The 23,828-nt window shown below is 37.9% G+C and overlaps 3 protein-coding genes across 3 annotated transcripts in view; 2 read left to right on the plus strand and 1 right to left on the minus strand.

Annotated features, from left to right (window-relative positions):
- LOC134665434 (uncharacterized) overlaps window positions 1-23,828 on the minus strand; it is a 579,666-nt gene that overhangs the window by 309,118 nt on the left and 246,720 nt on the right. The window lies entirely within an intron of this gene.
- LOC134665443 (large ribosomal subunit protein mL50) lies at window positions 14,663-17,195 on the plus strand. Its single transcript, XM_063522418.1, has 5 exons — window positions 14,663-14,850; window positions 14,936-15,021; window positions 15,190-15,386; window positions 16,031-16,150; window positions 17,024-17,195. Exons 1-5 carry the CDS (start codon window positions 14,806-14,808, stop codon window positions 17,137-17,139), a joined length of 564 nt encoding a protein of 187 aa, XP_063378488.1. The 5' UTR covers window positions 14,663-14,805; the 3' UTR covers window positions 17,140-17,195.
- Window positions 19,688-23,828, plus strand: part of LOC134665449 (protein hobbit) — a 74,324-nt gene continuing 70,183 nt past the window's right edge. Inside the window, exons 1-5 of the mRNA XM_063522423.1 lie at window positions 19,688-19,839; window positions 19,917-20,043; window positions 20,802-21,089; window positions 21,707-21,856; window positions 22,429-22,524. Of these exons, the coding sequence (XP_063378493.1) occupies window positions 19,781-19,839; window positions 19,917-20,043; window positions 20,802-21,089; window positions 21,707-21,856; window positions 22,429-22,524 (720 nt within the window). The 5' untranslated portion in view covers window positions 19,688-19,780. The remainder of the gene's footprint in view (window positions 19,840-19,916; window positions 20,044-20,801; window positions 21,090-21,706; window positions 21,857-22,428; window positions 22,525-23,828) is intronic.

The raw sequence follows: 23,828 nt of genomic DNA on the forward strand, positions 1-23,828 counted from the left end.
GACTCTAGATGTGGGGGGGGCCTAAGAGGCTCGTAATAAAGACAAAAAACACCAGTACAGTGTAGTTTCTTAACAATTTTCAATAATAAACGTAATAAAACCTAAAAAAAGTACTTAAATCCAATTCCGGAATTTTCGATATTCAGTGGCATCAATTCCGGAATTGTAATATCGGAAAATTTGTCCGAGATCCCGGAATTTCGAAATTCCGGAATGCAAGCCCTACGTTCAACCAATCGAAATGTTCAATAATTTGTTACTTTGTCATAGTTATTATAGTTAACTATTAAATTTGAATGAATAAAGTCACGGAAGCGAGATTTTTATTTCGAAATGACGTGGTTTACTTTGCTTCATGTTGATACATTGACAGTTTATGCACCATTTAGCATTTGGAGCGATGCGAGTGCGAAAACTACCATTGGCAGGATATACGGTGAAGCGAGCGGCTAGCCGTCTTCTTGAGGTACTTTCACACAAAATGCATAGGTGCGTTTGTAACCTACATACGCTACATCAGGCGTTAGTGCGTCTAGTCATTAAGCTTACCCTAAATAGATTAAGCGCCACTTGCACCATCCCACTAAACCGGGGTTAAACGGTTAAACCGTTAACCCAGTGTCAAATTGTAATGATAACCATGGTAACTCCAGGTTTAACCTGTTAATCCCAGGTTAGTGAATGGTGCAAGGAGCCCTAAAATATTCAATACATTGAAGTTGCAAGTCGCTTTTTAAATAGAGTGGATTAGTTGCAGCAGACGAGTTAAAATGTATACCGTGGCGTTTCACAACTAAGGCTGCCTTACCACTGACACAAAACAGATAGGTACAGAAATCAACCTTCATACAAAGCGCGCTCGAGCAACGCACACATAGACACTGCTCACGGACACGATATCTCGGACCAGTTGGGACCAGTGCGAGCGCGAGTGCCATCCGCTTGAGACACGCGTCCGTGAACTTTTTTGTGCAATAATGGAGAAACAAAACAAAAAGTTATTATAACTGTACAGTGGACGGTTGTTTAAATTCAACATTAAACGGTGAATTGTCGTTTTTTAAGCTACCAGTGGTTTCAGAGAGAATGCGTATGCGAATTTATTACATTGTACATGAGAATGCGAATTTATTACACTTAAAAATATAATAATCGTGTATTTCGCCAATCTCGGCATCATCGCAAGATATTTTCTGTGGCAAATTTGTAATATAACAATGACATTAAAATTAAAATACCTATTTGAGTTATTAATGTTATTATTAATTTATATTTCCATTCTTCCCGTTTCATCCTCAACAATAAATGAAACAACTAGATAAGTAGATACGAGATACGATACGATAGATACGAGTGCCACTATCACGATAGTTTTTTGTGCATAAGTCATAGTTCGCAACAATCGCAACCCTAGAGCGACCGCCGAGCGTAGGTATGAAAAGTAAAGTACATACATGTGATTGACTTCTGTACTTATCTATTTTGTGCACTGAGGCAGAGATGAAAGAAGATGTGACGGAATTAACCAATAGCATTGGTTGTAATCCAGCGGAGCGGAGAAGAGATTTGATTTTTGATTAATTCGCGCACATACTCGTATCACAATCATAGGTACAATTTAAATTGATTGTCAACGCATTTCCAAACTGCAGACACGGCTTTACATTCCATAAATAAAAATAGTGCGAATTGCATTCAACAGGTCAGTTGGTTTAATTGGTGTCACATATCGCTGTCGCGGCCACACGCGGATAGTTAATAGGTTGGATTGGATGAGTATTCGCTGCAATTTGCTGCAAGTTTTGATGTCAAGTTTTACGCTCGAATTTATATTAAGCGAATTACCAGTATTTGGTTTTGGGTGGGCCTTTAAGGCGTTCGCTAACTGGGGCGGTTGCACGGAGCGGGTTTGAACATTTTGAACAACGATAAAGAGCGTGGATACCCTCACTGTTATGCAATTAGTTATACCGGTATTACCAAGTTGAAAATAGTCTTATGAACGTTACTCACATACGTCTGGCAAATCAAATCCAACAAGTTTATCCCTATCCTTATCCCCATCAGCCATTTTGACATTGGTATTTGTTTGTTAGAGGCACAGAATTTAACAGAACTTTTTGATGACATTTTTGCTAAGGATGGGGGGGTTAGTACTGAGTTTCCAAAAATTGCGGTATGGAATGAACAAATTATTTTTTAATTGTGATGAGCAGAATATGTGATCTACTATATTCATTTTCTAAAATATATCACATCACAATGTTCTCAGTTTCATGATTTTCGTAAGTACATAAACTAGTATTTTAACGTTGACCGTGCCAAAGTACTTTTCGCTTACCAAAACCGCACGTTGGCGTCGCAATCGAGTTCACACCGTGAATCTACGGTCTACTAGGGGGGGGGGGACGGTGAAAGCGTTTTAAATTGAATCGCACGCCCTCAGTCTTTGGCCAACTTTAACAGTATGACGGTATGTACTTTGTAGTACAAAGTTTGTACGGTCAAAAACATCTTTACAAGCCAATGTTCCAAAAATATATTTACAAAACCTTTTTCTCTGTGTTGAAGAGGTGTGTAAATGTATTTGGAACGTTGGCTTGTAAAGTAGTTTCTGAACTCGACTGTACAAGAACTTATCTGGGTTAAGCTCTGGCATTTCAACTGTATTACTACATTTTTAGTTTATTTAAGATGTGTTTCGGCTGTATGCGCGTCTGTTTGTTTCTTCATCTACTACATCTTGAAACCTTTCCGGGCCAAGCCTGTTCTAAAATTTTACAAAATATTCTCAGACCTTTTCATTTCTTAAGGTTAATACGGAAGTAAGTTCATGCACAGTTAAATATAGACGGTAAGTATCAAACGTTTGACACAACCTATCTCTTATTTTAAGCATCTTTACTTCTAAGTATTGCATATTCGCTGACACCAAAATTGTAGGTTGTCTAATTGAATTGTATCATTTACATACGATGATGAAGGTAGGTATTTATATATTGAATAGGTCTGCTAATAACACTTTCAAATAAATATCGATTGCAGTGATAATGGGGACAATTGTATGTCTACTGTTATGTAATTGCACGGAAGGTAGGTGTCATATGTCGGGCCGATTCAAACGGAAACCGATGAAACTTAAGAGGGAAGTACATAGCACCTACTCGTCCATACATAAAAAACCGGGCAAGTGCGAGTCGGACTCGCGCACGAAGGGTTCCGTACCATAATGCAAAAAAAACCAAAAGAAAAGCAAAAAACAAAAACGGTCACCCATCCAAGTACTGACCACTCCCGACGTTGCTTAACTTTGGTAAAAAATCACGTTTGTTGTATGGGAGCCCCATTTAAATCTTTATTTTATTCTGTTTTTAGTATTTGTTGTTATAGCGGCAACAGAAATACATCATCTGTGAAAATTTCAACTGTCTAGCTATCACGGTTCGTGAGATACAGCCTGGTGACAGACGGACGGACGGACGGACAGCGAAGTCTTAGTAATAGGGTCCCGTTTTACCCTTTGGGTACGGAACCCTAAAAAGTGCCTTTTGTCAGTAGCGATTGTAGCTCTTACATCCCTCTTAATTTTTTGGAGTCAATAAGGCACTACTGCTGAGAGCATTAAATTATACATTGTCCTTACCGCATTCTTTATTTCATCTTAGAAATAGATCGGGAATGATACAGGTAGTCTTTGAATTGAATGATGCGGATGCAGGACGCTCTACATATACGTGCACTGTCTCGCTCACACACCAGAGCGGAGTGCTGATCCGCATCGTGATAACCAGGCCAAACAGATTTCCACGCGGACGGAGCAGGGGCAGAGCTAGTAAAGTAATAAATGGAGTTGTAAAATTTGTTTACAAACTTAACACAGTACAAGTTAACGAGGCATTAAACAAGGCCTTATAGCCAGTAGCCGAGGTAAAACCAGTCCCAGTGATACGACGACCTAAATAGCATGTGACTAATCACATGCATGTACCTACTAGTCGACAATGCTACCGATTTACTAATCAGACCTGCTAGCATAAGTTCGGTACTCGCGCGCGACTCCATCTTCATACATCTAGCGCGACTTCAAGTATGGACTCGCGCGCGAGAACGCAACTCATGCTAGACCACCATTATGTTACTAAATGTATAGTCAACATTGGTGTCTGGATTGCAATTGGTTGTTAAACGATCTTTGTACAGTCGCCATATATCATCGGAGCAGCTAAGGCGCTCACAAATATCTGAACACGCCTCTATAGCCAAGGCCATATGTAGTCTATATCTCGCCGCGAGATAATGTCGCGCCAATCATGTGCTAGCCCGGCTGGTCATTGAACGAGTCATAAAAAACCTTTTTAAAGTAGTGCTAAATATATCTCCAACATAATACATGAGTTCCTCCGGTGTTTGAATTGTAGGCCATAATACCCATTTGTGTCTAAGCATAAGCATTTATAGCAGTTTCTGAAGAGAAAACAAGAGATTCTAAATGAATGAAATATATAAATTGTAATATTAAGTTAAATTTATACTACATTCCGATGATGCAATGCAATGCATCAAAACCTTGACTTATCGTGACTTGGTACAGTTGGTACAATACAATGTCAAGAAATTTGTTATACGTTTAACTGGTCAGATAACAATTTTTGGAGTGCATACGGAAAAATCATATTATTCATGTGGATTTACAAGAACTATAAAGAGTATATTTGCTAGCTTTATTATGTATGGGTCTTTCCCTTGTTTATTACTAACAACCACGCAAGCTTGAAAAAGTTTCAGCTACTACACGTACTAAAGTATCAGTAATAGATTTTGACTGCTCAAGAAAAAGGATGTTAGTATGTTATGTAGTAATAAAATTCCTATAAAACTAAATGCCTCATTGACTCACGACCAAGTTAGTTGTATTTGTATCCATCTTTATAACTATATGAAGAACATTTAGAGTAATGATCTGAATCTGAATAGAGCGTAACAATATTACCGCGATTTGTATCCGAGCAACGTCGTTTTTAAGCTTGTTCGAAAAGCTATCTTCATTTTATTTATATTTAAAAAAAAAGGCCACTCTTATTGTCTGGTGAGATTATAAAACATTAAACAGCCATTATTGAGATTGAATTGTCGAAGAACCGAAAGATCGTTAAAGAAACTGTTCGCATTCAGAACGCGTTCACGAGATCTATCTGGTCTATTATTCACACTTGCAGACAATGCCTCGAGTCCAGAGTAACTGTTCTCTGAAGACACGTATTCGTGATCGGAACTAGATCATACTTGTACTGGTTCGATCGAGACATTAAGGAAAGCGAAGGCAATCCTGGAAGTTTCCTTTCAGAAAACTTGAGCTCTGTATCGAACATCGTACGTCTTGTTTACAACGTGAATGTAGGTCGAGAATTTTTGCGTTTTATTAAGATCGCTCTTGAAATGTTAAGGTTTATTGTTGTGTAAACAAATTGTATTGTAAATTTGGTTGTTTATTAAACATTGAAAGTGTAAAGGCTTGGCCACACACAGAGCGCGACGCAGCGCCGCGTCCGCGCCGCGTGATGCCGACGCGAAGCCTGGTCAAACAGGGCGCGCGCCGATCGCGCCGGCCTCACGCTCTCAACACGCCCTCAAGGCGCGCGTGAACGCGGCGCGGCCGCGCGGGAACGCGGCGCACCGCTCGCTGCCTAACGTCCGATCCTACTGATGTGACCTTGCGCGACGCGGCGGGCCGCCGCGTTCGCTCGGCGCAGCGCTGCGCACGCGCCGCGCGGACGCAAGGAGCCGCGCGGCGCGGGGCGCGACAGAAGCGGGGCGTGATACCGGCGGGACGCAGTCTGTTTGACGTCGGTAACCTGCTAGCATGTGCCGCGGTCGCGCGGCGTGGACGCGGCGCGGACGCGGCGCTGCGTCGCGCTCTGTATGTGGCCAAGCCTTTAGTGATTTTAGATTACGATCAAAAGCGCCAGCGCCGCTTGTCAAACTATTTTACGTTACGTCTGAATCTGAGGAAGAAGTGTCCATTTTGAGCACCATCATAACAAGCTTACAGACATCACATGGTCTTGATCAGAGTTTCGGCTTTAGTGTACAGTAAAATCTAGCGCAATGCGAGTGGGGACTCCGTATTTACCTTGGAATTCCATTGCGGAAATCTTTATTCATCTGTGTGTAGGTTTCCTTACTATGTTTCTTCCCAGTCTTTATTTTTTCATCTTAAGTTTTCATTTAATCGTATCATAAAGAAGGAAACAAAGGCATTGAAATTGAATCACTTCTGATGTTATTCTGATGTTACCGTACGTTCCCTTGATGCGTCTGATCGAATGTGTGCCGCGAAGCGAACTCGTCTGTTATCTCGATTCTTGACCTACATTCGGTGACCGCGGCCGCGGCCAGTGACGAACCAATGGCGGTGGACCTTATTTGCAATATGGGAAATGACAACTGCGGAATATAAACAAATAAAGGATGCTGGTGTTTTTCCAACAACAATTACATTTAGTTTCAAATAACACGCAGGTTAGTTGGAAGTTAATGATCCATTGGAGCGCGCGAGAAAATGGTAGGACAATATGTACCAATTTGAATAGGGCTGAATAGAAATTATCTCATATCAGAGGGTTAGCCAATTATGTAACTGTAACTGGGTAAGAGCATTTTCTTTAATCTCTTGCTTAGATGAAATTTATTACTTAAAAGAATTTGACTTAAATACACGGTGGCTAAAAAATACCGCATTCCCGTTGCGTTTTTTCGGGATTTCGGGTTTGAAGTTGCTCAGTATAATCCCAAGACCTCCCTCGGAACGGGAATGCAGTTATTTTTTAGCCATCCTGTATATTTACCTCCTTTCATAGCTGAAACAGTTCACCGACCAACAAAAGAAATATACAGTCGCTATGGAATTAAACAGCGCACATGTGTTATCGAAGGATACGAAGAAAACGTGTGTCCATAAATAAAACCTGTATTTGACACACTATCAGCCGAATAGGAAGTTTTCTGACACGGCATATTTACGTAGGAAAGCCGTCGACCTTATTGGACATGTCGCCAGCGGGTTCATTTTCCTCAAGGCGTCACAACCTTGACCTGGGATGAGGAAAAATGCAGCTGTTTCGGCGGTGCACTAGGGTAAGGAATTATGTTGAATTGTTCTTGTTTGTTTTGTGCACCAACTGTTCTGTTGGAAAGTTGGAACAAAATTTTCACATGGAAATATTTCGGAAACTTCTCATATTTTTGTATGGATATGGAATCGAGATTTTGCATTTCTCCATTTTTTCCGAAAAATGCAGCTATTTCGGCGGTGCACTAGGGCAAGAAATTATGTTCATGTTTATTTTGTACACCTACTGTCCTGTTCAAATTTGCTCCGACATATGTTGACATTTGTAAGTACTGATATGCCGTTCGAAAAAATAGCGAAAGTTTCACACGGAAAAATTACGGAAACTTCTCATACTTTTGTATGAGAATCGAAATTTTGCATTTCTCCCGAAATTTGCCTTGAAACTTGCACGTCTGTATTTTTAAGTACAGTAAGGGGATTTATTTACTCTACTATCCTTAGAAAAGGCTGATTATTTGATAAACCGTTAAATAGATTTTCCAATATTTTTTTACCTCACACATGACATGATCAATTGATCATATATATAGTAGGAATAATTTAAGAGGCTAACATTAATGAACACTTATCTGACGATCGATTCAGGTCGACGTTAACGAAGTAGGTTTGATTAGTGTACATAAGTGTGTTATCCATTACAAGTTAAATCATTTGTCAGTAAACGTCGGTATCAGCGAGAATCGAGTTACGCAAATTTGAATCAAGTTCAATATTTACTTAGATCAATATTTCGTGGGCAAATATTTACTATCAATATTCGCTATAAGCTCTAACTATATTCAAATTGAATACGGTTTCGAGAGAGAGAATTATTATGGTTAATATTACCTTTACGGATAAGTTAACCTTTGTACTTGTTTATAGTATGTGTATGTTGTTTATTACTGACAATCCTAATGACCATTATATAGCAAAATACGTACGTTTACGTAATATCTTTCTTTCTCCTTCAAGGGACTTAAATAAATTTCCACTTGAGAGTCCTTTCTTATTCTCAAGGTAAATATCTGGAATCATTAGAATTCCGAAGGACGCTCGCAACAAGCGGACTCAAGGATATTCTCGGCAAAACACACCGGTCTTTGTATTTGGTGAACTTGGTTTAGTTTCCATTATAAGAAATTTGAGCTCACATTTTAAGGTGCTCTAAAATATACGCATTTCTCTTGCCATTTGTGACCATCTTGGCTGATCCGATACTAACTGTACGGGATATCTCTTCAAATCAATCGAGTATTGTATGATCTGTGAGCCACGATTATACTCCTATGAAATTAGAAATGTCAGCCAAAATTAAAGAATCTTTAAAGCCCATGAGCCTTAATCTCAGCATATATATATATCTATCATCTCCAAGACACATTCATACATATAACTGTTCGTTCATGCTCAAGTCTAAGCAAGTGACTCAATTACAGGGCTCCTCTGCAGTTCCCACATGCATTGCGCAACCCAACTTACTCTCTTACCTAATAGTTATTCAAAATGCAACCTTGTATTATTCAGAATAAAGTTCAAGTTTCAAACGGAGATATATGCCGTTCAGACAGCAAACGGTGAATATTGAGATAGCGTCTGTCGTGATTGCTAAGAAAAGGGTTTGCATTTTCACGTTAATCTTTACGTATTGATTTATTTTTTATAGGTGAGAATTTTCATGCTTGTAAAACCAAATAAAATAATACAGATAATAATATCTCAAATCTATGGCTAATTTTAATGATATTACTATCTTTACCTTCTCATACACGGGCTTACGTTACGTGGATGATATGAATAACGATTTAAAGAGAAACAATGTATGACCCTCTCTAAATTAATAACAGGAATTGAAGTTTTCTGTGTATCGTTATTAGTCATACAGTCAGGTCACTCTCATACAGTCATGTCACTCTCATACAGACAGTACTCGTAAAACAATTTATATAAATAAAGTATCACCGTAGAACAGTACTGCGGTTTCTGGTAACATTTGACCTTTCGTTGTTGCTATAAAAAGCTAAGGGATACGCTCGATTGTGACCTTTGCAACACTCAAATATCACCGTTGTGAATTGCTTTATATTTTTAGTGTTATAAAATTATTGTTTACATAGTTTTGGCATTCATTATGAGAACAGCGTTATGTATTAATCCCCAAAACTTTTTTTTTAACTAGAAAATCGGTATAGAGACGCATTTCTGAGTAATTGTTATTTGTTTTTGCGTTCTCACCGCGCCGCGCGGCCGTTTCCACGCTGACGAGTGGCGATAACGCCACCGCAGCGCTATCAAACGGGGATAATGTGTGAGAACCAATCGCGACATCTTTTAATTGTTATCTGACAAATGACGACGCGTTACGTATGGGGCGGAGGTATGTTTCACACAAATACAAGTCTCACGCAGAAATATCGGTGCACTTGAGGCTTTTATTACAGAGACCAATACAGTAATGATATAAGGAATGCAATAAAATATCACCGTTATCGCCTTTTGATTGAAAACATAACATTGATTAAAAGGCCATTAAACTCTTCAAATCCAATAGATTTACCCCCTTATTCATAAACGCGCTACAAACCTCAATTTATCGTATTTATGTTGGAATTGACTTTTTCTACTTTATTGACATTTTATGGATTAAATTCAATAATTTTGCTTGAAACAGTGATCGAAATTAGCTTTACGCACGTAGAAGCAAAGTAGTACCATTAACTAACCGCATAATCTGTTAGAGCGAAAATAAATAGCGTCTAAGTAGCGATTACTATTCAAGATATAGCTGTATCGTTGGGCCTTGCGGGTGACAGCGATAACATTATCAGTACATTTATAGAGCTAAATAGTCGTAAATACGCTATATCTCTAGCGTCTAACAACTTTTAGATACTGTAGTGACAGTCGTCATAAATTGTTATTTTATTTATAGTTTGTTATTATTTTTCCGCTAGGAGACAAGTTTGCTGACAATTTGGCTAATTTGATAATTTGACAACAATTTTACTAGCATGGCACTAAGCAACAGTTAAGTTCGAAAACGCGAAACTATCATGAAGACATTTTATTTTAAGTGGGATTACATCAGTCACATTATAAATATCAGGATGTTTTACAAAAGGTCCGTAATAAAAGTAATAAACAAAATCAAAATTATATAGTTGATTAGAATTAAAACCAAACCGTCACCAATTGAATGCGTCGGTTGGAATGAAAGTGGTTAATTTGATATACTTATCTATTTATCACAGTCGCGTACAGTTAATAGTTAAAGTCATTAGCACCATTTGATCCGTGCATTCTATCACCGTACATATAAGCATCCTCTAAAGGCCGAGCCACACCAGCTTGCGTGTGCGTGACGTGCGCGTGTGCGTGCGCTAAAATGTTGGAGCCGCACACGCACACGTCACGCAAGCGGTGTGCCATCTCTCATTAGGATCTGAATACTACAACGCCGCACGCGCACGTGCATGTCACGCACACGCAGCCGGTGTGCACAGGTCTTAATAGGCATTAAAACTGTGTTATTTTGTTCAATTTACTTCTCTAATTATTTACTATTGCGTCTTTCTGCACAACCATTATGTACGGGTCGCTTGTCACGTGTCGGGATTTTTCTTTGAGACCTGTAGGATTAGGTCATTATTTGCCACATATAGGTAAATCAGTGAAGACAGATAGAGCTCTCACTAGACTCTTAGACTTATATCGACCGTGAATCATTCAAAACTGTCTTCTGACTCTTTCCCAATGCTGTATGGTGATATTGGTGATATTAGAATGATTCCAGCTTTGGCAGTGATAATAACGATACAGTAGCATTTTTTGAGTTCTTTTATCTTTCGCTGTTTATTTAACAGCTGCTATTGTAGTCTGGTGTTGTTACTTTCCATTGCGACAACAATGTAGCATTCATGCCTCAAACTAAAAAGCATTCGAAAATATACTCTCAGACAACGCCTTTACGGTCTTCTTGGATTCCATTTTGGTCCATGGACTCTTTAATAAATAGGCCACGATTTCAAGTGAATATTATGGCCACGCTAATGAGTGGCCATTACCCTACTGCTCCGAAGCCAACAGTCGCATAATGTTAATGTAATTTAACGCCATTTAGAGCTAGACTCGTTTGTACCAGATTTGATCAGTCAGAGAGAATCTAGTGATCCGAGAAGAATCACTAGATTCTCTCTGAATCTAGTGATAGTAGAAAGTAAGAAATGTCGGATTTATACTTGTGACATAAGTCTGAATCCTTGTCGGCTGAAATGTTGCATTTTAAGTACTGCACTTAAAACTGGATCAGTTGAAGGATTTCGCATTTAAAAATATTGTGCCAAAAACGATACCGAAAACTTACGTCACACATAGTCGTGTCGTATCACTCGTATCAAATGCTATGGTTTGTTTACCCCGACGGAACGGATACATTTTCCTGCGTTTGGTGTGCGAGCCCGTTTGTGCAAACAATTTTTGTCGTCAATTTCCTAGTTTTCTAGACCATATAGAGGTTTGATACTCAGATGTTATCACGCAATGCGGGTATTCGTATAACAGCGAGGGTCACGAGCATTCAGCGCGATATTAGAGTCGTGCTCTGAATGGTGTAGACGAGGGGTCGTCTCGCATACCGTGAATAACTTATGTTCGATAATATGATGGTTCAACTAGTTTTTTAAGGTTTTACAACCTAGTTAATTAAAATGTTAATCATCCTCTAACACAGTAGGATATCCATTAAATATATTAAAACGGGTCTATCTGCCTATTATCCAGGCATTTATAAGCTAATTTTACGGTTTCACTCAAGTATTTTTAGTCACTCGCGCGACATGTTTCGAAGAGCCTAGGTCACCATTTTCAAGCACTAACATGAGTGATGAATAGTCAAGTCTAACTTGGTTTAAAATTAGCTGTTCATCGGGGTGTTCAGTTTTGGGACTTATTAGACATTGATCGTAGACAGCGTAGTTTTGTCAGAATCGCAATGAAAATTCACCGTCCGTGTGGAAATGGTAAAGAAGTGTCGTCACAGTATGTGATAAATATGTTCAAAACGAAGGTGAAATATGTTGTTCTGGAAAGGAAGTCTGCTCGCCTGTGCGGCCTTAGTAAATAAGGTAAAACGTCTTTAGCAATGAGTATATTGAGTACCTAGTACACAATATGGAAGTACTAAAGCGAATCGTAGTATGGTACTTTTCCAACAGAACAACTCACGCAACTGTCATTCATAATTGGTTGAATGAGTAGATGGGAAATCCAACGTTAGTGTGAAACTCGTTATTTTGAGCTAAGTAACGATAGTAAGTACCTGCTAAGTTCATATACACAAACAACTGTGTACTCTATCAATCTACAGAGGAATGGAAGGTACTTTTCCACAGTACTTTACCTACGCACGCATAGGCGGAGGCCACCAAGGGCCTATGATAGCCGCCATTCATAAGCGGTTGAATGAGCACGATCAGAAGACGCCCGCGCATCTCATTCTCATCTCGCCGACGGCCGTAAAACTAGCCCGATGGCCGTTGGCGGGAATGCACCGGTGGGGGGAAACCGGTCTTCCATTTTTGAACCGATTTTTTTTTAAATGACGATTGCAATTTTTGACCTTTGAACTTTTATTATTAAATCAAAATATTACTGCTGCTACAGAGTTTTTGAGTAGGTACATTTAATATATCTAGTGCGATTACTTTTGAGTCTTTTGACATTATTATAAAATCTATGATATAATATTTAGACAATGAGTCCTCATTTCATATTAAAGGACTATTAAAGGTATACTTATACTTAATTGAAACATAAAATAACCAATTCAATGATAAGTCAAAGATTAGGTAAATATTAAACGCCAATAAACAGTTTATTAACAATTACGTAAGATGCGTGTGCGCATAAGTACCTAGAATCCTTGAGAACCGAGGGATCGTAGGAAGTAGATCGGTCGAAGATTTTACGAGTCATTAAATGTAGCAAGCAATTCAAATTATGCGCAATGTCATGAATAAATGCAACCTTAGTAAGATAGGTATGCGTTACATCAAAGTGTATCACAATAGGTATGTAATACAAAAGAAAAAGTGTAATGAACCCGGGCGTTGACAACCTAGTGAGGGGCTACTACGCGTCGAGGATGAGAAAATTCCACAGTGCAAACGATGTCGTCCGCAAACGACGCATAAATAATTAGACAATAAGCAGGCAGGGCAAGAAATCGGTAATTTGTATCGCGGCAAGATAGGCGGAGCGAGGGAGACGGGTGCGGGCGCAGGCCGCGCCGCCGCGGAGATGTGGCAACGCGACGGCGTCAGGTGGAAGTGGCGCCTTGCCCGCGAGGACGGCGAGCCCCCCGCCGCCGGCACCCGCCACCCCCCGCCCACCCTCCCGCTAATCCTCACCCGAATACAATCTGATAAAATTCGCGCCAGCTATGAGCATTACGCAAAGCGACTCCACACTACGATCCGATAATGAATGGGACTGTTTCTTTTGTGCGGCTACGCGCATACATAAACAATTCGACGCGTTCTTTCTCTATTTATAACGCCGTATAAGCGCAGCTACGATTTACACAGCGTAATAAGAGAGATATTTCTTCGACCTGGCGAAACTAGTCCCGCGGACGCATTACGGTCCGCGTTCCGGCCAGGTGAATTCAAAATGACCTCTATGGGCCGGTGGCTTCTGGTGGCCTCGCTCGCCGATTGCGTTGACATTTTGTGGGTTAGCGACGCGACATGACTTCGGGCTGTAGCGAGACCGATGCCAGGATGACTAACGGCTGGGCGTCAGTAATCGCCACTACATAAATTGTTCTACTCCATAGTTTCGAGGCATGAGATCGATTCACTACCCGTATAGCACTAGGGTGATTTTTGTATACCAGCAACGTACTACCGATAATCAGCATACTTTAGCATCGTGGACTCAATATTTGGAAATAAATAAACATGCAGCTAATACGCTGCACTGTTGAGCAATACACACTATTGTCACAGAAATCATTACGATGTCGAAAGAAAAGTATGTACGATCTTTCGTCAATGTAAAAGTGACTTACCAAGGAGAAGAAGTTTGTGTGGCAATCCTCAAGACTTGCACCGTTTGTTTGGTGATTTTGATGCGTCATGGTAGTCCGGGGCACTTCATTTTCATTTCACAACACTAAAAACAAGTACAATCTTAAAGAAACCACTCAAAATCTTAAAATCATCACCGACATTTAGCGAAGTTTTCACCTTTCAATGGCGACTGGAAAATGGCGGATAGGAAACAACAACCCAAGCCGACAGTGCTGCGCTCCACGGATGAATTTGGAACTACAAAGCGTTCCGTTCTACGATCCAGCGCATTCTAGAGTAATTTTTTATTTTAAATCTGAATAAAATTTTGCCGACTATATAATTAATACAATGAAGTATACTTTAGTAATTGATGCCAATACGATACAGACAATATAAACGTGAAACATACATAATTTCGATAGTTTAAATTCCTGGCTGTATGTCGCGAACAACTCCTTAGCTTTGTTCTCAATTCCAGTTTAAAAAAAAGAATCTGTCAAATGTTTTACAAAAAATGTTAATTTGTTAATCTATTTAAAATACCGTATTTCTTTAAGTAATTTTAATATAAACTTCCATTCTTCACAATATTTAAATAACAATTAGTTGTTACTTGTCAAAATGCTGCGAAATGTTTTATTACCTTTGTCACGTTCGAGTTTACAGGTTAATTTTGGTTTATTTTTTTTGGATAAAAATACACTTTATTATTTATAAGGCGGCTGGAAATTTACTAAAACTATGTTTACAGGTGATAACGGTGAGGCATAAACAAATAAAAGTGCCTAAAGTCTCAAAGAAATTGCAGGCAGCTGCAGAATCACTAGCGGCTAGAGGGTGAGCATGAGCAAGGCATAGATTTACAATAATTGTTAGATTGTAATAGCATTGCCTAGTTCCAATTATCACAGTTCCACGTCCTTACGAAATTGATACTTACTTATTACAGGCTACCTACATTCATTCCGTGTTTTTTTGCAAACATATTCCTGTCAAATTTTCCAGATTTCTCCGTCCCAACAAACCCTGGGATCCACCGAGCGACATTGAGCCGACCGTCTTAGAGATCTGCACAGAGAATGGCCTGAGTATGGATGCAGAATTCATGTCATTGAAAGTCAAGTTTACAGTCCTGAATGCCTGCTTCCAGGAGACGGGGCACAGTGTACCCAACTCTTTGCTACATAGCATTGAGACTGTTGGTAAGTCTATCATACGACTATCTCTTTCTACTGCCATAAATAATAATGTGGGTCTCAAACTCACATGCAAATTTTTCCAGTGGGATGACACTCCTCCTTTTGGGCATTTTCAGCTCCGTTCGGCTCAGCATTGCTCCGAGCAATTATTAGGGTTGACCCGCAAAATAGGCGCAAGACGTCGAGTTGCGGAAAATCGCCCGAGCTACAATACAATACAATAGGGTTGACCCGATTGAGACATCCCATTGCATGCACAACCACAGATAAGATAATGACTTGAATTTTGACAACCCTAAATAGCCGAAAGAGATAGTACTATACCAGGGATAGCATGATTTTTGTCCCTGAATCGCAGTCAATATGGTAGTACTTATTGTGTGGTTTTGCTTTACCTTAACCTTTAAAAAAATTGATCATTTTTAAATAGCAATGGAGGAGTATCAAAATATTATTTAAGTGTCAGTAAATTCACCTTCCTCTGCTCCACATTCTTCATCTTGTAGTATTTTCTTGTATTTAAATGTTCAATCTTGTGTTAAAAGAATATCGTAAAATTATTCAATGTTAGTATATCTCACAACAGTTTAGGTATAGTATTCATTAGATAGTAAGCATTTATATCAACTTCCCACTTTGCTTTCCAGAGGACCTGTTGGAGTTCTACAAGACCCCAGTGGATACTAAAACACCATTTGATTCTTTAAAGAAAATGGACTTGCCCAAGAATCTGCATGTGCAAGAAGACTACGTCAGATTCCATCCTGGTAAAACTTATTTTGTCATCAGTCACACCAGTGGCATATTTTGTTGGCTAATACATAACTCCATTTAACCTTTTGGACGCCAATGACCGATATATCCGCACCGCAGGTCCAACGCCAAAGACCGATTAATCGGTCACAGACCGCAGAGCAACATAGACCTATGTGCATATGGATAAAGTTCAATTTCAGTTTTGACAGTTCGGTGATGTGGCGTCCGAGTGACAGCAATTGTATTTGTCATGGCGTCGAAAAGGTTAAAGGACATAACATAGGGATTTGCAACTTTAGCCGATAATATTGAAAGTTGGCAAAGCAGCCCCTTACTCCATTTGGCCTTTAACTGACGGTTTGGAGCCCCTTAATATAGACCTGGTTGCTTTCCGCAATCATGCTTTCTTGAAAACATTGTCATAATCCATTTTATTATAATTCCTGACTGATTTCGGCCACAGCACCTGTGTGCTCTGGAATAGGCATTTTTAGGATCCACTTTCTGGTGCGCCTTTAGGTGGCTCGCGTACCGTACTTTCCTTGTTTGGTTTGGCTTCTTCATTTTGAACATGTCAGCACACCACCAACATACTTGTAGTAATTTAAGGTTGACAGACAAGCCTAAGGTTATCATGGTTTCTGTCGAGTTCAATGAAATGTTCAGTCTCAAATTGTTAATTTTGCTATGTGCTAATCAATAACATGCTTTTCCTCACAAAAATATGATCAAACTATATTATCATTATCACACATCCATAAATTTCATCAAAAAAATCACTTGACTGAATCAAAATGGTCTTTTTAGTGCCTACAATTCTGCAATATAAATAATATAGTAAAGAAAAAATACACCTACATTATGTCCATAATTTTCTTTTTCAGACAAAGATACTCTCTTTGACGGCCAGTCAGCGTTCCCCAAGAGTTCCACCATTGTCTCTGGCTTGAAGACGAGGAAGAAGTATGAGGGATACTCCGCTAAGAGATCATGGCCTTAAGACAATTGTTATGTAATAATAGATTTACGTGTTAGATGTTTAATAAAAATGTTGATTAGGAAGAAAATGTTTTATTTAGCTACTTACAACATAATTGTCAACTTTTTCATGGTAATTGAAAAGCTTTATTTGAAAAGAAATAATTTTACACAAAAATGGGACGGAGCATATAATAAAACCCTGATTTCTGGCGTCACTAATAGTAATTGGAAAGATTGGCTGGTTAAACAAAAGTAACTACTTACTATGTTGTATAGCCGAGGTACTTACTAAAAAATCTAATCTAACCTATAGTTCGTTTTTTTTAGCATTAGAAAGAACTCCACAGAAGTAAGCGTAGTTTTTATCAGGCTCTTTAATTGTTAATAATTATTGAATTATCTAATGTAGCATGGTCAATACATATAATTTACTTCTAATTATTACTGCTAAAAGTGCCGAATTTGGAACCACAAGCTTACTTCTGCGAAGTTCTTTATAATGCTGAAAAAAAACGAACTATACTTATACTATGTATGTCCTAAATGTTCTTTCACACCTGTTCTGAAGCCCAAGAGGGATTAGGTTGTTCCACAGCTGTGATCTTCACATAACTATCAGTACCTAGTGAGGACTGGAAGCCGCTACATCTGGATTAGACTCGACACTCGACCTTCACCTTCGTAGTGTTCGTAATGCTTCGTAGTAAGTTAATACATATTATATTAATATAGTTTACAGAAAAATGTATATACCTACCTATAGCACAAACTTTCCAAAAATTTATCAAATTTTGAATTTACAAAACTTCCTTCACTCATCAATTCTTTACAAATAATGATTGACTGTCAAGATCATGTAAGTTTTCATAATGAGGTCCCATACAACAAACGTGATTTTTTGCGTAATGATACGGAACCCTTCGTGCGCGAGTTCGCCTCGCACGTTGGCCGGTTTTTATATGTTATAGAAATTGAGTTATCAAGACAATAATTAAGTTTTTTACTTACCTGTTTATATACCTGTCGGTGACTTCAAATATAAAATAACAAGTTGAAGATACAGGAAGCACTTGATGATCACACTTGCTTGACTTAGTTCAGAACAATGTATTCACATTAAATAATTAGGCGAAGTTTACTTTATTTTGCAGTTTTCTGTTTCCCAAGAAAAATTGCAAAGTAACGAAAACTTCGCTACCAACTTCCTATTGCCAGTTCAAACAAGAATCAAGATTCAGCATTTTCCTTTGTGTAGCGACATCTGGTAGCTGCATGAAGTAACCATTACGTTCGCATTCATATAGGTTCCGTATCACTAGATGGCAGTAAGGATTTTTTTTTAAATTGCAAGTAAAATGTTTTCTAGTAAAATAGCAAATTTTTTGTTTTTAATTTAGGTATTTGCTGCGTAATAGAAATCTTACAACATTTTTGTATTAAATTTTGCAGCCTCTATTGCACGAAATCCCAAGGGCCCAACGTTTTCTGTTCTCTTTCACGACGCAGCAACTAGTATCATTTCTCTCTCCTCGCTCTTTTAAAATGCCGTTTGTCAAAAAAGGACAACCATACTGTTGACAAGATGGACCTCAAATCAAGTGTTGCCTTTCTTGATGCGCCCAGGCTGTGTATGTGTGCGTAAAAACGTATATGTGTGCTCTTTTAGGGATGTGGAAAGTCGATTTTAATCATATTATATATCGATAAACGCTACACAGCGGAACGAAATAGCGATTAATTGAAGCTTCAATATCTTCGTTAAACATAAACAAAATTGAAATGCTAATGGATAATCAATATATTATAATATAATTCAATTATTTCGAAACACCTATTTTAGGAGGTATTTATGTATTTTAATTAAATATCTGAACTTTCCCTTGGTTCCCTGCTGGGGCGTGACTATAAAATTGTGATCTGATAACTACAATAAAGAATAAAAGCGTTTTTGGTCATTTTAGGTATCGTTAAGCCTTTGAAGTAAAATTAAAATTGCAAGAAAAGTCGATAGTTTATCGATATGACTTTATCGACATGGCTACATGTGTTCCGCAATAATTGAAATATTTTATTATATTCTAATATATTTATAATTCATTAGCATTTCAATTATGTATATGTTTAACGAAGATATTGAAGCTTCAATTAATAGTTATTTCGTTCCGCTGTGTAGCGTTTATCGATATATAACATGATTCAAATCGACTTTTCACATCCCTAAAAGAGCACACATACACGTTTTTACGCACACATACACAGCCTGGATGCATCAAAAAAGGCAACACTTGATTTGAAGTTCACCTTGTCAACAGTATGGCTGTCCTTTTTTGATAAATGACATTTTAAAAGAGCGAGGAGAGAGAAATGATACTAGTTGCTGCGCCGTCAAATAGAACAGAAAACGTAGGGGCCTTGGTGGCAACAGTGACAGCTCGCTGAGACACCGTCTTTATATATTATTAGTCTATGCGAAATCCTAAACGAAATCATTTTGACGTCACAAATGTCAAATTGACAGTGACAGTGACACTTGTCGGGTTGTCGGTCATCGGCTGTTGGTCGCTCTACGACGGAGGTTATGATCCGTAGTGATCTAAAATGGACATGTATTCGTCCGTAATTCCTAATTAAAGTGATTAAATAGCATTTTAGCAATAAAAATGCATATCTTATTAATATTGTGTTTTATAATCCTCGGTATATATTCGTGTGTTTCATGGTAAGTTTAGAAAATAGCATCCCTATGTTATTGTTGTTGTTTTGCTGAGTGTTTATTTCTGTTTTATGTATTTTTAGGCTCCTCCCGACTCTCTTGGCCTGGCTCTTCAAGAGAAAGTACCATATAAAGCTGAAAATCGGTCGCATTGGTTTGCCAAAGTTAATTTTGCGCGATGTTAACTTATCTAGAGATGGATATTCTATTGTAAGTAATAATATAATACTTTTAATGTTTTACTACTTATAACATTGTAAGTGTTACATTATGTTGCCTTAAGCTAGCTAAATATTACAAAAATAAAGAAAAAAAATTTTAATATACTCTAAACAATCCAGAATCTGAATCGAAATCAAGTTTATAAATATACATAATATGCACTTTAAGTATCAATGCAAAAAATGTCCTTAATGTTATATTAAACTTATTTTAAAGCACTGCCTATTGTAAAGTTCTTTACTGTGTGAATTGCTATAATGGAAGTTCTATTATAGCATTGGTGTATAAATGTTTTACAAGGAGTTTATATTTATATATTTTAAATGTATTATTCAATTAAATTAATTTTTGTTATCAAATATGAAAAGGTTTCATCCTGAAGGCAGGTATTTTATATTAGTTAACAACTGGACCAAAGAGAGAAATTAAGATATTTATTCACACACACTGAACACCATAGACACTATAGTTCGTTTTTTTTAGCATTAGAAATTAGGTAAACAATCTTGAAGTGTCTTTTTATTGAAAAACACATTTTTAAAATAAGTTACGGCAAATATGTAACAATTATGAATCTAATACGATCATTTATATTCTTCTGCTTTCATAAGTAATAGTTTTTGAATTTTAAAAAATTTCATTTATTTTTTCAATTAAAAGACATGTCAAGATCGCTTACCTTCTTGCAAGTTCTTTCTAATGCTAAAAAAAACGAACTATAGATTAACCACATTCTTATTCCACAGCAAATTGACGAAATCTCCTTCAGCAGCAGTTTCTTCAACTCTGAAACAAACAAGCTTGTATCTGTACTCATCAAAGGCTTCAATGTAACCAACATCGTAGAAGAGAAACGAAGTACAGTCGAGACTATTCTGAAGCCGTTGCTGTCGAAACAGAACTCGACTAATAGTAGGGGGGAGGTGGAGGAGACGAGTTTTGAGGAGCTGGATAGAGGATTGAGGGTGACGGAGAGAAAGCTGCTGGATTTTAGGGATAAGAAGTTACCGCCTAGTTTAATTATGTTTGCTCAGGTAAATGCAACAACTGTTTCTCGTAATATGATGCTAACTAGCCCTGAAGTCTAATGGCCCTAATGGGTAATCCTTTTCAAAAGTAATATTTTAGAGTTAGAGTTATTCAAAAAATGTAATAACTCAAACTTATCAAATATGCATTTTTGTAACTAATGCTATAATGTGACGTTTCATAGGTAAAGGTAATAATGTAGGTCAATGTCAGGTCGTTCAGTGACAGATCCAGGTGGTTTCGTATTTGTTTGGTTAATCAATAAATGTTATAACAATAGTTCGTTTTTTTTAGCATTAGAAAGAACTTGAAAGAAGGAAAGCGATCTTGACATGTCTTTTAATTGAAAAACGCTTTTTAAAAATCAGTTCAGTTACTATTACTTATGAGTTATGAAAGCAGAAGAATATGAATGATAGTATTAGATTCATAATTGTTGCATATTTGCCGTGACTTATTTTTAAAATGCGTTTTTCAATTAAAAGACACATCAACATTGTTTATCTTATTTTTAATGCTAAAAATTACGAACTATAGTTAACTACCCAAAATGTACAAATGATTACTTTTATTTAAGTACAAAAAGATACAGAGTTAATTTCTTGCCTATTTCTATATGTAGTTCATGGGAGTCCACATAACCAACGCTTCGGTGATCATCCACGGGCCCTCCTTCACACTGGAAGCCTCAGCATGCCAACTTCATGCGGATGGAGCCGCAGGCGGACCGGCGCGCGCTCTAGTGTTCTGCGCGAATCTGCTTGAAGCCAAGGTAGACAACAAAATATACACTATAACTTTATCAATGACGGCTATTTCTAACCCTACATTATCGCTCTTTGTCCAACTAATCTTTGAAAAGTTGATTCTACTACCAGAGTAGAAGACTCGCATGGTTTATGGAGGGTTAGTAGACTGAACAACCTGCACCATAAAAAACTTTTTCGTGTCAAAATATTTTTTTTCAATTTTTCCTAATTTTATTTTATTTTTATTATATACATGGAAAACCAACAGCTACAAACATTTCTAAACGATAACGAATATGCCTTTAAACGGATCCCCACTGTTACACCTTGTATACCACCTAAAATATGTATGTATATACATATATCATGTTTTTAGTCAGGTTAGAGGTTAGGGTTAGCTGATCTGACGATAGTCACAGCAAGCAACCCTATTAGCCATGGCCATACTATGATAAATAATAATGGCGTTATTTATAAATGTATTACAAGCTCTTAGCTATGAATCGTTTGTCTTTATTTGTCATCTTGACTTATGTATTAGTAAGAAAGGGATAAAACATAATTTAACTAATTGAATAATCATTATATTTTAAAGGCGCGCGTGCTGAAGGAGCGGAACGTGCTAGCGGAGGCGGGGCTCAGCGTGCTAGTAGAAGGAACCGTGAAAGCTGATGGGCCGCTTAATGTCGAGGTAAGGACTATTTAACACTCGCTAGATTTTAGTTTTTTGAAGTGAAAACTTCTTTAGCGGCGCTATGCACTTTCTGTGATGGGGAAAAAATGTTAAACTCGCGACAGGTCACGGGACCGACAGATTCGACACATTGAAAATTCGTCAGACGGACACGTGACGTGATCGAAAATCTGTTACAATGTCATTGTGTTTTCACTTCTGCCGGCACTCCCGGAGTGTAACCCGTTGTTTCTTTTTGTTAGCTTAGTTTAGTGTAGTGTGCAAAGGCCTCCCCTCTTTCCTCCACTCAACCCTATCGTTTGTGCTTTCCAGCCAATCCGGATGAAATGCGTCCAAGTCGTTCCGTCATCTCCTTTTCGGCCTGAGTAATCGCTGAAATTTTAACGCCACCTCTTTCAATAGCGTAGAATCTGAACAAGAATAAAAAACCGGCCAAGTGCGAGTCGGACTCACGCACGAAGGGTTCCCTATCATTACGCAAAAACAGCAAAAAAATCACCTTGTTGTATGGGAGCCCGACTTAAATAATTATTTTATTTTGTTTTTAGTATTTGTTGTAATAGGGGCAATAGAAATACACCATATCTGTGAAAATTTCAACTGTCTAGTTATCACGGTTCATGACGAGTTACACCATGGTGAGTTACACCCTGGTGACAGACAGACAGACGGACAGCGGAGTCTTATTAATAGGGTCCCGTTTTTACTCTTTGGGTAAGGAACCCTAAAAAATGGAATTAGATAGTTTTTATAAGTATGTATTTAGAAATAAATTTGTTTTTGCCAACTACACAGGTGTAATTATCAGATATACCTAATCTTGCTAACTATAGTTAGGTCAGAGCACTTATCGTGATTAGAGATGTTAAAGTTGCGTCATCTTACGTTTGCTTACATCTGTAATAACTGTAGAAAGGTCGCAAGTCCAAAGGAGTTTTGTAATGGTATACGCCTTTTTTATAAATAAATAAAACAAAAACCATGACCAACTCAAAACAAATAGATATCATTGTAGACAACAAACCATTAGACTATGTTGAAAGCTATATATACTTAGGAAAGCAGATTGGTTTCAACAACAAGAACAATGAACTAGAAGTTGACAGAAGGATCAAAAATACATGGAACAAATATTGGTCTTATAAAGAAATATTTAAAAGTAGCATGCCAATAACTCTTAAAAAGAAGGCTATGGACACCTGCCTCATCCCCAGCTTAACATATGCTTGCCAGACATGGAAATTCACAGAAAAAATAAAAAATAAAATTATTACTTGCCAGAGGGGAATGGAACGAAGCAT

Source organism: Cydia fagiglandana, chromosome 6 (assembly GCF_963556715.1).
Source record: "Cydia fagiglandana chromosome 6, ilCydFagi1.1, whole genome shotgun sequence".
Taxonomy (NCBI): Eukaryota; Metazoa; Arthropoda; class Insecta; order Lepidoptera; family Tortricidae; genus Cydia; species Cydia fagiglandana.

Bases quoted from the DNA above. Each gene is read 5' to 3' on its own strand.
- LOC134665443 (XM_063522418.1), top strand. From the start codon at position 14,806: ATGCTGCGAAATGTTTTATTACCTTTGTCACGTTCGAGTTTACAG. The intron at 14,851-14,935 runs GTTAATTTTGGT...CTATGTTTACAG, and splicing joins TGTCACGTTCGAGTTTACAG to GTGATAACGGTGAGGCATAA. The intron at 16,151-17,023 runs GTAAAACTTATT...TTTCTTTTTCAG, and splicing joins CTACGTCAGATTCCATCCTG to ACAAAGATACTCTCTTTGAC.